Source organism: Rhipicephalus sanguineus, chromosome 10 (genome assembly GCF_013339695.2).
Source record: "Rhipicephalus sanguineus isolate Rsan-2018 chromosome 10, BIME_Rsan_1.4, whole genome shotgun sequence".
Taxonomy (NCBI): Eukaryota; Metazoa; Arthropoda; class Arachnida; order Ixodida; family Ixodidae; genus Rhipicephalus; species Rhipicephalus sanguineus.
In genome coordinates this window covers 149,973,153-149,987,424 of record NC_051185.1, presented here as the reverse complement: position 1 = coordinate 149,987,424, position 14,272 = coordinate 149,973,153, and the positions used below count along the sequence as shown (strand labels likewise).

The window sequence follows — 14,272 nt, the reverse complement described above, 5'->3', positions numbered from 1 at the left end:
CGTGATATGCCCTTCTAGGATTCTGTCGGGTTCCTTGACCTTAAGCTCGATTTCACCCGTGATCATGTTTGCTGGCATATGAACCAGGCACGTACAAGCTCAACTCCGCACAGTAAGATTGTCAAAAGGGTTATTGTTCGACTTGCTTCTACAACGCGTTAAAATAGTCGTGCTGCCACAGAGTAGGCGCCAGCTGTCAGGCACAGGTCACTCGCCTGTATCACGACGGATTACTTATCTCAATGGCTGAGATAATTCGCAGAAAAGGAAAGGAGGGCTTCCTGGCATACATTGTAGCGCGTGCGGCTGCGCCCCTGTGTACCCGGAAGACCGCACCTGCCTCATTGTGGAAGCAGCCCGCATGGCATGTGAAGAATGCCATTGTTAGCCTAATCCAGACAAGAACTGTCATTCCTGGAAGACGGCAGCACGAACGGTGGGCGATGAGGGGGGGGGGTAACGTTTTCGCATTCCTTGAGTCTGTTCTTTTTTTTCTCTGTTCCTGTAAATGCCTTGTTCTCTTCGAGCTGCGCAATCTTAACGAAAAATGTTGACAGCCGTTCGGCCGCACGCCTCGAAAACACGCCTGGCAAGCAATTTTAACAACGACGAGGATACAATTAGAGCGAGCTTGTGCAGAAGTGCAATGCATCGATCAAAAATAAGAAATCGGGCACACTGTTGCTGACAAAGTATTGCGGAGAAGCGCCCTTTCAGTGCAGTAGCAAGGTAAGGAGGCCTGAAGGTAGCCCTAGAGCTACATTAACTTGAGGGAGCACCAAGGAGGGCCTCAGTGAGGGAACCTTAGTAAGGAGCGTTCCAGAATACGTGATAAGGTGTCCTCAAGCAGTTAAGGACCCCTCACTGAGGTAAGGAGCGTTTCAGAATACGGGCCTAAGTGCGCATCATGAACCCTTTCATGATAAATGCGTGCGTATGCTACAGCAACAGTAAAGTGAAGGCGTCAGCTTAGTTGTTGATGTGCTGCACACAACTAGAAACGATCGGCTTGACACGGCAGCAAATGCTGCATATCGGCGGCGATTTTGCGATGTGTATGTGCATCGTTTACACGCGCACACGCATCGGAGAAAGCCGGACGAGTCATCCGCTCTTCCGCCACAGTCTTTATGTTCCGCGTCATCGTCTACAAACGCTTCATCCGAGATAGCCGTAATCTATTTCGCGCTTTGCTGTTATCAGCGGCGCTCATCACGAGATGCAAAAGTGGCGGTTGGCACGTACATAGTTAAACGGGGTTCGCGGCAGGTACCGAATGTATTTGCGAGAGCCTGGGCGCGCATCAAAATGCCTGATAATTGTACTGGGAGTCGTTAAACCCATTTCGGACGTGGCTGTGGCGATTTGACCACCTGAGCGGAATAAAAAAGCATGAATTTGTTTTTTGGACTGCCCGATTTTTCGGACGATTTCGTGATCCCTAGGGAATCCGAAAAATCGGCAGTTGACTGTACGTCGTTATCTGCACCGATGAAGTTGTTCGCTGTGCTCCCGTCCGATATGGCTGATGCACCGTACGCCGCAGTCGGCGGTCATGACGCAACCAAAGTCGTTACCTGGCACCAAGGCCCACAAGGAAACAGTGCACGACGGTGCTTTACTTGACGTCGCTCCAAGCACCGGTCATCATTTTTATCGCTACGAGCGGGACAATGTTTAGTTCGACTTTCGAATGATGATTTATCAAGAATGAAGCGAGAAATACCCAAGTCCACATGCCGCAAGAGGCAACACTGCACAAACAAACATTTCTCCACCGTCGACATGTTGGCGATGGCACTTGTAGCTTTGTAGAAGGCAGCCGCTGCTTTGGCGAGAAATGCGAAAAAAAGCGTAGCCTCTGAGAAGTGTGTTTTAAAGGGACACTAAAGAGGAACAATGAGTTGGTTTAGATTGATAAAGTGTGCTCGGAGAACTCTTGTGTAGTTTATTTCACCACCATAGGTTTATTATTAGAGGAGAAAACCAAGTTCAGTTTCATTTTTAAATTTTGCGCCGAACTTTGTAATTCGTGACGTAAAAGATTTCAAAGAGCATTTAACGTATTTTGGCGCCACTGGCTCGACGAAATTTCCACAAACTCGTTATGTCAAGTCCCTGGCCCCCTCAGAGGACAATGTACTTCTATTTAACTGATTAGGAACTACGCAGGCCCAAGCAGGCGCCGTCAAAAATATGTGACGTCACGGCAAATGGTGCGGGAATTCCAAGGTGCCGTCGCCACCTGTATTCTCTTTTTGCGCGTTTTCTCGCTTATTAAGCGTCATCGCGCAGAAAGCGTGGTGTTTTTGGTATCGTGGAAGACTACTTTACTAATGCGAAAAAAATCGTTTTGCTGTTTAAGAGTCCCTTTAAGGGGGGAGGTGGCGATCGAAAAAAAGTTTTTTGTTTGTTGACCTACAGTAATGAAATTTGGCAGGCGCACTGAAGAGTGTCTCGAATAGCTATATATCAAGTTTCATTGCGATATCTCGAGTAGTTTTCAAATTACACTATGTTACATAATCTGATGACATACTCTGCTTGTGAAAAGCCTAGCATTGTAACAAAACATGCCAGGAAGGTCCAAGTGGTTTTGATCTTTACTCAAAAGAACACTACACAGGATGACATTATTAAAAATTGTCTATTCCTTTTAGTTTTTTTACAAATAACATCCCCATCAGCTTCATGCATTGCATCGGAACTTCTCATGCACTAATTATCACATACAAAAAAAACTAGGCCTAGGCAAGGTAAAGAATAATGTCATCCTGTCAACAAGACTTCAAGGATTCAAAGAAAAAAAACGGAATCAAAATCTGTGCAGTAGTTGCCAAGATATCTGCTCCACAAGCTGAGCAACATGTCAAAAAAACAATATTGAGAAAACTGCGTTTAAAGTTTGGCCTTCTCTAAAACACCTAAAGATTGTGATCTTTGGCTTTTTTTTATGATGTTTCACTTCTTGGACATGTGGCCTTTCTCCAGTGTGCCTTTGTTCTTTTTTCATAACCTCCTGCTTTTTTTGATCTACAAAAAACCAGTCCGGATTTCAAACCAAGTTCTCTGCATGAAGGTGTGGTGTGATAGGACATGACAGAAGATATTGCAATCTAATAAGGCCATATACTGAAATAATTACACATTTTTTGTATTTATGCTGTCATTAGCATAATTAAGTCTTGCTTATTGATTACAATTAATCATTGAAAATTTTTATAAAGAGTGAGGTTTGTTGAGACAGAAATGGCTCACACCATGATAGCCGATGCCTTCGTTCCAAATAACAAACAGTTATGGCCAAGACGTTAGTGGCATAGGCGTGCGCACAGGGGGGGGGGGGGGGGGGGTGGCCGCCCCCCCTAATCACCTAAGAGGGGTGGGGGGCGCAAAATCCGCCCCATACATTGACCCTTCTAGTCACCTAAGAGGGGCGGGGGCGCAAAATCTGCCCCATACATTGACTTAGTAGGGTGGGGGGGGGGGGGGCGCTGCGATGAACCTTCGCCCCCCCCCCCCCTGATGGGGAACCCTGCGCACGCCTATGGTTAGTGGCACAGGGATTTTTGAGCAGTTTATTCAATGACGCGAGTCGGGCAGATAAAAATTCGTCCCCCTGCTTGATACACGTTCTTTTGCCACTCTCGCGTATGAAACGTATTATCATTCGGCCGACCGCGGCAACGCTAGTCTACGAGGCTTTCATTGTTTCAGAACATTCATAAACGCCTGCGGCGATACCAAGCACGGCTCCAAGCACGTCTAAATTACATCGCTAGTGCTTATTGACAGCACTCTGATCGCGAAGTGCTCGACCGCGGGGTCCGTGGAGCCGGCGCGTGATAGGCTTGGTGGCGGCGTTCGGTGACGATGCGCGAATGCGAAGCTACGATGACGAAAAATTTGCGCGCAGTATACTTGGTCTCGCATTTTCGGGTGCCAACGAGCGAAATTGCTACCGCTGCTCCAAGCAGTTCGTGGCCGTGGGGTCTGACGAGCTTGGCTGTGGAGTTCACTGCCGATGCGTAAAATGCCCATCCGCGGCTCCGAAGTGCCGGCGAGCGATGTGCTTCTTCGCCTGCGAAGACGCACATAGCCGCGGGTACGCTAGCGCGTTGTTCTTGCCCGCAAGGTTAGAGGTTCGTCTCGCTAAACGGCGCCGTGAGCGGCGTTAGGCCTAGTGACGACTCCGAGCAGTAGGTGCGCAGGCCGTGGTGCCCGTTGCTTCGAAGTGCGGTAATGCGTGGTCGTGAGTACAAAGAGTTGTCCCACGATGGCCTTCGTCACGATGTCAGAGGTGCTGATAAGCAGAAATCAAACATCTAACCGCGAATCCGACGCTGAGGTCAACGCTAGAGAGTCGGTCCGAGACGCGCGTTTGCGATGTTCGCTAGGAGCGCGGCGCACCATCGTAATCAGATCGAACTTCCTCTTGCAGCTCCAAACTAAAGCGTAATTATATTCTAAGTGATCGTCGAGCCGTGAACACAGAACAATTGCGAACGTGTCACGAAGTAGCGCGGTAGCGCGATTCTCGACAACCGTGAACTTGCGACGCGCGATAGGCAGACGACGATCTCCGGACCGAGCATCGGACCAATGGCGAGGCGAGCTGGGGCAACATTGGCGGACGCGGCCAATCGCAGGCCTCGGAACGACTCTCAAGGTGTTTGCTTTTTGTGCGCTTCTTTCTGAATGGAGTAGCCCGCTGAAGCGGGGAATTTGAACACGGAGAAATGCCCTTTCCGACAAGCCCAAAAAGTTGGCTCGCGGTCGCGCCATCGCGGAGCTACAGTTTTTTGAAAATCGCTGTTTTTTTGCGATTTCCACAATAATTTTCGCCACCTCAGAGGGCAAAACAAATTTTTCGAAGCACTTCTGGGTGGTTTTCAGTGTAGATATTTTGGAATCAGATAGAAAAAGGGTTCCAGAAACTGAAAATTTAATTTTCAGAAAAACGATTTTTTTGCCTTTTTTCGCGATACGAAAGCCGCGTCCCCCCTTAAAATGGAAAACAAAAATTACGTCGCGAGGTTGCACATCTCGAAGGCCATGCTTTTCGGGGGCGCATGCCATCGTGCGCGAATGAACAAGGAAGGGAATGCAAACATTACGAGGCTGCCGAGTCACTTCGCATTCTCATTTTGGTGCCCTCGGCAATAAGCCTCTTTGAAAAACACTAGGCCCGCGCGTTAAAACCTGCAAATCGTGCATCAAATATATCGGTGCACTGACAAGCGCTGTGCAGCAAACAAGAACAACGCTATGGAATGACACCGCCTTTTGTCACCTGCGCGCAACGAGCAACTGGAACTTACAAGAACGCGGCCGAAAAATGATCAATATTTGTTAGGAAAAATGCACTTTCTGGACTTTGGCGAGGCGCTGCGTTCGATATAGCGGATGTTTCGCTGTGCGGGAGTTCGATGTACGAGCGCACCAGCCCCATACTTTTGCATGGGAAATTCAAGGGGATTTCGCAACTGTTCGATATAGCCAATAATTCGATATATCCGAGTTCGATATATCCGGGATTGACTGTATTACCATCCCTCACAAACAAGCAATAGAGCAAAATAAAGTTTTTTGCCGCTAAATAAATGTTTTTGGTGAGCTCTGCCTTCAATTCCCATGTGTTTAATTTGTGCGTTTCTTTTCTGAATTTTTGTGCTGGAACTGGATATAACAAAAGCATGTTTATAACGAATTTTTTCAGGCAATTTGTCAATTTCGTTATGTCCAGGTTTAACTAGTTGCTAAAGTATGTGTGGCCGTATTTAGGGGCCTAGATCAAATTGATCTGCTAGCATTGTGCCACAGACAATCGCTGCCACAGCCTTTGTTGGTGATGCCTTGCTCCATGGGCATTGCATTGGCCTGGACAGCTAAAGAATAAACTGAGAAAAGCCTGTGTTATTCAACCCTTTTTGCACTTTTGTGTTTGCTCTCAGGGTCAAGCACGCAGGCACATTCTGCAGTTGTTGAGCTCCTTTTGTTGCTTCTAACAACAACTTTTTAATGTAATTTGTAGCTCTGTGTCTGGTAATCCCGAAACTGAATCCGAAATGCTCTAACACATTGTATAATCAATGCTAGCAATTGTTAATTGAGAACAATTTTGCGTCAGTTCGAAACGCCCGCCTAAATACCATAAGAAACTAGTGCCCCACAGCGGGGGCGCTAGTTAAACAAATACTTAATACAAGGCTTGGCATGTTTTTGCATTGTTTAGCTAACACCATAATTTAATAGTCACTCTTTCTGGTCCCAGGTACCCTCCAGACAAGCGGCCATCATTCCTGAAGCTGCGCATCTCCTGCCCTTTCTTCTTCCCATGGTCACAACTGGTCCAAGAGTGGCGCACCTTGGACAAGCCAAGCGGCGACAATGTCGGACACGATGACGCGTCTACTTTCTACGTCCTCAGAAGCCGCAAAGGTGCTCAGGAGGCTGGCGGCTATTTTCACGGATGCCAACAAGAAGCGGAAGAAAGTCGCCCTCTGCCGCGCCGTCAAAGCAGCTGGATGACATCCGCACCACGGCTAAGGCAGCAAAGCTGGATCTCTCGCGCGCACTTGTCTGCATAGAACTGACCAGCTGTTCGAGGGGAGTTCCGAAGCGGTTTGACTCCATCTCCATGCCCATGGCAGACGACATCCTGGCACTGAAGAACAGCGGTTCTGCTGACTCGGTGGAAGCACCTTGCGAGAGCCTCAGGAGGTTGAAGAAACCGAAGGACACCAAAGCCAAGAAGAGAAAGGCACCCAGGCCTACGGTTGAAGAGTTGTTGGCTAGGCCGACAGTGAGCGGTGTGGTAAAGAGTTGCTCGAGACTTCTGTTGGGCGGTGTGGTGAGCGGGGACTACTGTTTCTCGTCGGCGTGCGGCAGGGGACTCGGTTACTGTGCATTCGAAGGACTTGCACGTCTTGTCGAGACTTCCGCTTTGGCCGGTGTTAGGCCACTTGTGTTGTTCAGGCATCAGCATTCGGTTCAGTACAGGTACGCGACTTTACGTGTGCTAGAAGAGTGCTAGCAGGGAGCTTGTGGTAGCAGCATTGCTGAATTTTTTGTAAATGAGAAGCAGTTTCTCACTTCGGGATCACTCATTTCATCATGTGCCTTTTCATCTGATGCTGACTTGCCTGTTAGGCTAGCCCATCATCTATACTGCAACACACTCAGAGCGTGTGACCCTGTAATATAGTTTGTTGCTTGAGCTTCCAAGTATATTGTGGTTGTTGCATGTCTTGCGTAAGGAAAGTTGTGTGCAGCAGTGATGGTGACTTATTTGTGCCCTGAATGCCTTGGCTGCTAATGTTGTTGTGGAACTAAAGTTGCAAAATCTCAGCAGATATCTTGTGAAGTTGTTTCTCCTTACCTTCTTGTTGCCATTTAAAAATGAAGGATTTGTGTTAGCATAGGTTCAGATTCTGATTCTTACAGCAAATCTCCACTAAGTGCTTGCTCAGCATATTTGAATAACTTTATTAGAATGACTAACAAATTTCACAGGAAATTAAAAGCGGTACTGCGTTTGGTCCGATGCACTGAACAACAAACAAGTGACAGCAGGTACAAGTGCTCTTGTCCTTTGTTCTGTTTTTCACTGCACCACACCTCATCTAGTATATGAATTAGCCCTAGCTGTTACCTTTGTAACGTATGAATGCTAGAGTATACATTAAGTCTTTGTCACAAGTGCAGGCAAACCTGGTGATCGAACGACATGTTCAAGTATGTAGTATCAGAGTAAACATTTGAATTTGTGCTGATTCATGCTAGAGTTGGAGAAGCTAAAAAAATATCCATAAGTTCTAATTCAGTATAAAAGCTATCCACGTTGTCCATGTTTGAAGTTAAATGCAATATTTGGTGTTATGTGTTGCACAACAGTTGAATTTGTGCTGCTTCTGAAGCTGTAGAACTTGTATAATTACTGGTGTGTGTGTGTGTACAGTACAACTTACTGAGACTTTTTTCCACATCCAAGGTTGTTGTGAGCAAACGAGTGTATTAGTTTCACTACAGAAACTTGCAAAGCGAGTAGGTTTCGATTGGATATTATGTGAATATTGAAGCTGCCACCAGTGGTGAGACGCTTTGTGCTATGAGGTAGTGCCGCTCGGCACTCATGGGTCGTCAAAATAAATGAAAGTCACTGAAAAATTTGTTTTGCTGATGGATCACTAGAATTCCATTGAGCCTGACTCTCAGACTCTAGTTCACCAATGCAGTGCAACAAGGCAGTGAAACTAGTCATGGGCGAATATTCGAGCGTTTTGGATATTCGAATGAATATTACAGTATTTGAATTCGCTTTGACACGAAATTATATTATTTGAAATTTCGGAGTACTATTTGAAATGAACGAATAGATGTACATTTGACTGCACGCAATTGCCCTGTAAAGGTGGTTTCACTGCACTGTGGGGTGCCATGCCATGAAACAACCTATCCAGGAGGAACCCACACTGCAGCGAAGCCACACTTCATGTATATATTAGTTTCACCTCAATTAATTATTTTATTGCGATAGCATTTATATGGACAGTCTTGGCTGGATTTTGCCGTCACCGTCGCCGCCGTCATGCACCGTATATGTATAAGTATGTATCTATATATAAAAGGCCCAAAGAAAAATAATTCAGGAAAATGCTCCCGAAGCGCAGAATCGAACCAGAGACCCCTTGCTCCGCAGCGAGTGGCGCTATCCCCTACGCCACGAAACGCAGGTCCTCCAGGTAGCTAACGGCGAGCGTTATATACACACCCTTTACCGCTGGACGGACTCAGAGATGGCAGGCGATAATAAGCATTTCTTCATTACCAGCGAGATGGCGCTAGGAGCGCGACGGGCGCATTTAAAAGTCGTCGGCGAGCTCGCTCGCTCGCTTCTTCTTATATTTGCGCAGGGAGAACCTTGCCCTTCCGCTGTCTGCTCGCGCGGTTTTCTTGCGCTGAGGGGAAGAGGGATGTTTCACGCTTTCACCGTGATGTCCGCGCTCATGTTACGGAGCGTACGAAAGTCACTCGAGCTCAAGGTACGCCGCTAAACGAACAAACGGAAGATGAGCGTAAACTATCAAGTGTCACAGCTCGATACTTGAAGCACGCTAGTTTCCTTCGCTGCTTTGGCCGCCTTTGCAACAGGAGCGCTGTTCAAACTGAGAGTATCCATTGGCGAGCCTCACTTCGTATAGCATTAGTTTCTTGCTATCGCATTCATTGCTTCGCCCTTGCGGCGAAACTGACTTTTTTTTTAAAGTTTAAAAGCGTGTTATATTTGGGCTCATGTGCTAAGTAAATTTTTAAACGTTATGTACTTTACTGCTTATAACTGGCACCCTACTGCTATTCAAATCTTGCTACTATTAAAAGTTGCTTCCAGTTCACTTCAAAGCATAAGAGTGACATTCGTACATGCCTAGTTGCGATTCTTAAAAATAATGTGCAAGTTACTTGGGTCATGACAAAAATGCTCATTTTTGTTTATAATATGTGATATGTACAGCTGCCCAAATGTTTAACTAGCGTGCGTGAGTGGCAATTTTTTCTGTGTGGCTTCGCCATATGGCTAAATTGAGTTCCCAAAAGGGTGAGGGCAAGTGCATGCCCACAAAGCACATGACAATTTTTTTGCAACTTCGTTCCATTATATGGCGCTGACACAGAAAAGTCGCCACTGCGCACGCTAGATTTGGGCGGCTGTACTATCGAACTATTTCATTCAAAATTATTCGAACTAAATTACTGTTTGCTTCGAACCTTCATATTTACTATTCGCCCACCCTAAGTGAAACACATTTCCTTCCCCCTTTCCCATGCCCCCAACCTAGCCAACCAGATGCCTTCTTAGTTAAGCTTCTCTTTCCTTCCTATAACAACCCTTGTGCCACTTTGATGAGCATTTATTCGTAGGCATTGACCGAGGAAGGACACACACCATAAGTGCCACTGAAGTAGTCTATTTGGGCACACACAAAGTGTCACATCTCTGTTAGGTATAGCCACAGCCAAAATAGTACTTGGTCGTCCAGTGTATTATACACAACCCGGGTCATTTGTTCAATTGAACATTCAACCTAGCACTTTTAAAATACTGTTTGCGGAAAGTAGAATAGCATATGTGATGACCGTGTGGATATTTCAGGATACCTCAGTTTGCTAATAAGTATGTTAATGAGAACTAACAGACAGTAATGTCAAGGAAAGTATAGGGGATGTTATTTGTAATAATTATGATATAAATGTGAAGAAAGTAAAGTGGACAAAAAGATAACTTGCCGCCGGCAGGGACTGAACCTGCGACCTTCGAATAACGCCTCCTATGCTCTACCAACTGAGCTACCACGGCGGTCATCCCCCCGTCCACTTTATAGGGTATATATGTGCATTTAAACTTAGAAGTGTTAGTGCCAATAGCAGCCATGGTGGCGAGTGCCGCTTTTCATTGCCGCTTTCAGATTTCCAGAAAGCGGCCTCTGGTTATTATTATGGGGTGATGGAATTCGACCAAGGTCACTGGCGAAATCGAAGTGCCGGTGAACGCAACTAGCAGACGACCAGAATGACATCTCTCCTTCCGGCAAAGATTGGAGTGGTGTTAATTCTGCATTTGTTAACCTATTTGCGCCACGTGTTCTATAATCGCGAGCGCATTCCGCACACTCACGAAGTGTAGTCGATCTGTGGTTGATATAACGACGCTCGCTTGTACTGGGCATATCGGAAGTACATTTGCACATTTCCTCATTTCGGTTTTGCCGGCGAAATCGGTCGGAGTTCATCATTGTGCAAAAATTACCAGTTGTCAGCATACGCGATAGTGGGCTCTTCTCTGGAAGGACTTCAATTCTACCATAAAACCGTGAGCCAGTCTCCACTAATTAAAATGTTGATTAATGTCTTGAAATACTACTGTAATCTTCTTCTTAGTCTTCTTAGCACTTTCCGCCCTGGAATTTTTAATTTGGTCGGAGAAATTTTTTGTGCGTGCTTTCTTAATAGTTAAGACCCCAGACGACCACAAAAAATAAAAAAGAGCTAGTGGTGCAAATATGTATGGATTTACAAACATAGCGTCAAATTAGGTCATCAGGGCTCAGTGGTTGTGAAATCAGAAAAATAACTTCTTTATTCCTGGTTTAAAGCTTTGCCTGCGGACCGACATTTGATGCAATATCCGAAAATCACAGTACACATATAGTGATCCACACAGAAATATGTTCACGAAAATACACTGTTTTTACCCACGTCAGCTTCACCCATGACTTTGGTCAAGCTGCTTCTTCAGTGAGGCTCCCAGCTGCACAAAAATGCCACAATGGCGGCATCAATTGCAGTGGGGATCCTTGAAGAAGTACTACGAAGTACTTCCGCAAGAATTAGCAGTTTTCGTTTTGTTTACTAGGTGCTAGGGGAAATTTTGTGTGGTGTCGTCAATTGACGATGCCAGGGCTGAAACAGAAAAAGTAGTTATGAAGGCAGCGATCAAGTATCACATTAGTAGAGGGTTATATTGGAAAATTTTCGGATGCAGTTCTTGTATGTTCATACAACTGCATACAAGTTACTCAAGAATCGCGTACAACTGCGCAGCATACACACATACATACATACATACACACAGGCTGAAAAAAAAAGGATGCTTAAGCTTATAAATTTTCATTGTCGGTTGATTTCTGACCACGAAACTCAAGCCTATAACCTTTGTAAATCTTGACAAAAGATTGTAAACTTATGAAAATTTTGGCAAAAAAGGCAAGCGCAAACCTTCAGACTTTGTATTTTTACAATTTAAAAAATTTGAATCCCATTTTAATGAATTTGATTCCGGGCATATTTTCTGACCAAAAACAGAGAGAAGCCTGTCATTTGAAATCTTGAATTTTTAGTCTTCGAAAGTTTGATCGAATTTTAATAACATTAATTGCGGGTGCAAGTTGTGACCAAGGTTTCCTCAATTTTTTATAAAGTTTGATTGAACTTTAATACATTTGATTCTGGGTGGATTCTGATAAAAAATTATTTTTTGAACTTTAAAAATTTCATCCCATTTTAATAAACTTGATTGTGAGTGTATTTTGATCAAAGGTAAGCCGATAGCCTTAATAAATTTGGAATTTTTTATTTTTGAAAATTTCATCACATTTTAATAAATTTGATTGTGAGTGGATTTTGATCAAGAAGGTAGGCCGATGAAATCTAGAATTTTTTATTTTTGAAAATTTCATGTCCTTTTAATAAACTTGATCGTGGGTGGATTTTGACCAAAAGGCAAGCATATGCCTTTGCAAAGCTTGTATTTGTCGATTTTTTAATGTTTCAACCCACCTTAAAAAATTTCATTGCAGGTGTGTTTCTGACCAAAAAGGTAAACCTACAGCCTTTGTAAATCTTGCATCTGTTTGATTTTTGAAAGGTTCATCTTATTCTAATGAACTTCACTGCGGGTGCATTATTCACCAAAAAAGGCAAGACTATTGCTTTTGTAAATCTTGAGTTTTTTCATTTTTGAAAATTTCGTCAAATTTCAATAAACTTAACTGTGGGTGGATTTATAAATATTGATTTTTTCTATTTTTGAAATTTTCATCCCATTTCAATAAACCTGATTGTGGGTGGATTTTGACCAAAAAGGCAAGCCTTGAACTTTTTTGAAAATTTCGTGCCATTTTAATAAATTTGATTATGGGTGGATTTTGGCAATAAAGTTATGCCTATAGCCTTTGTAAATCTTGAATTTTTCTATATTTGCAAATTTCATCCCATTTCAATAAATGTGATTGTGGGTGGATTTTGACTCAAAAGGCAATCCTATAATAACCTTTGTAAATCTTGAATTTTTTATTTTTGAAAATTTCATCTGCTATTAATAAATATGACTTTGGGTGTACTTTTGGCCAAAAAAGACATGCCTATATGCTTCTATAATACTAGCGAACACGCACAAAGACTGCACAGATAGACACAGGACAAGCATTCAGTCAGTACCGACCAGCCCAACTAAATGCACTAACGACATGCATGTAGTTGTTTAAGCCATGCTTTGGCAACGCCTAGTGTGCTCAGGCAGAGGACTGTGGAGAGGCGAGCATAGCCCCTGGCTGTGTGGCAAAGAAATTGAGAAACAGCATGGCTTGGGGAGAAGGGCAATCTGAAATCTCCTGTTGCTATCTTGATACGAGGAGCTTCACATATATTAGTGTGCAAACGGTTTACTTTTGTTGTAGCTAAACTGCTTGCACAATTTTATAAAGTACGTTCCAGGGACCTTTTACTGAGGATTACAATAAAGCCCGACTCGTTTCATCCAAAATTTAGTTTTTGGGCTTTGTATTTCTCAAACTTGGCACGTGAGCTAACATGAGATGTTTAACGAAACAACAACTTAAGTCACAACGCTGCTAATGACAACCAAACCAGCACTGTGTAAAGTCTGCCCTGAAACCAAAGAAAAGGCTTTCAGCCAATGCAGCCATTCACTCTGCCAAAAGCCAGAACTACTTTCACTCCTTGAAATTGGAGTGATGAGGATGACCTTTATTCAGTCGTGCATGGCAATAAAGAGACGTGTAATTAATTCTTCAAAAGCCCTGAACAAATATCAGTGAAGGCTGATGGCTGCAGGGATATGAATCAATAAACAGCTAGAAGTTGGGGCTCGTGCTTATACGTGCCATGTTTTGCTTGTCACTGTTCAGTGCCATTGAAAGGACCAATTCGAGCAACGAGCCAACTGGCTCTTAAGTTTTGTGTTACGGAGGTGTCTGGTGAGGATTGGCAGGTGAACCCTTGACTACCATGCAGATGATTGTTGTGTCACGGCAGGTGTGGGTTTTATGCCCATTTCGCAGAACGCCACATTTTGCAGAGTGCGCATAATATAATATCTGGGGTTCTATGTTGCAAACCATGATATTATGAGAGACGCCGTAGTGCAGAGCTCCAGAAATTTCGACCACCTGGTGTTCTTTAACGTGCACTGACATTGCACAGTACACAGGCCTCTAGCATTTCGCCTCCACCAAAATGTGACCGCCGCAGCCGGGATTGAACCCGCAACCATTGGGTCAGCAGCCGAGCACCAAACACTGATCCACCATGGTGGACGGAGTGCACACGAGCAGAAGTCATGTGCACACACGCTAAGCGCAAACGTGGCGTTCTTGCGTATGTAAGGTTGCAGTGCTAAAATTGCTAGTGAAAAGTTGTCAACAACTGGCACAGAATGAGAGCTTCGTTTAAAAAACACGAATCATCACCCAAG

General features: G+C 44.5%; 1 protein-coding gene across 1 annotated transcript in view; it reads left to right on the top strand.

The window, feature by feature from the left end:
- Positions 1-8,159, top strand: part of LOC119372581 (ribonucleases P/MRP protein subunit POP1-like) — a 47,257-nt gene extending 39,098 nt beyond the window's left edge. Inside the window, 3 exon segments of the mRNA XM_037643059.2 lie at positions 6,275-6,437; positions 6,439-6,492; positions 6,494-8,159. Of these exon segments, the coding sequence (XP_037498987.2) occupies positions 6,275-6,437; positions 6,439-6,492; positions 6,494-7,036 (760 nt within the window). The 3' untranslated portion in view covers positions 7,037-8,159.
- Positions 8,160-14,272: the final 6,113 nt, after the last annotated feature.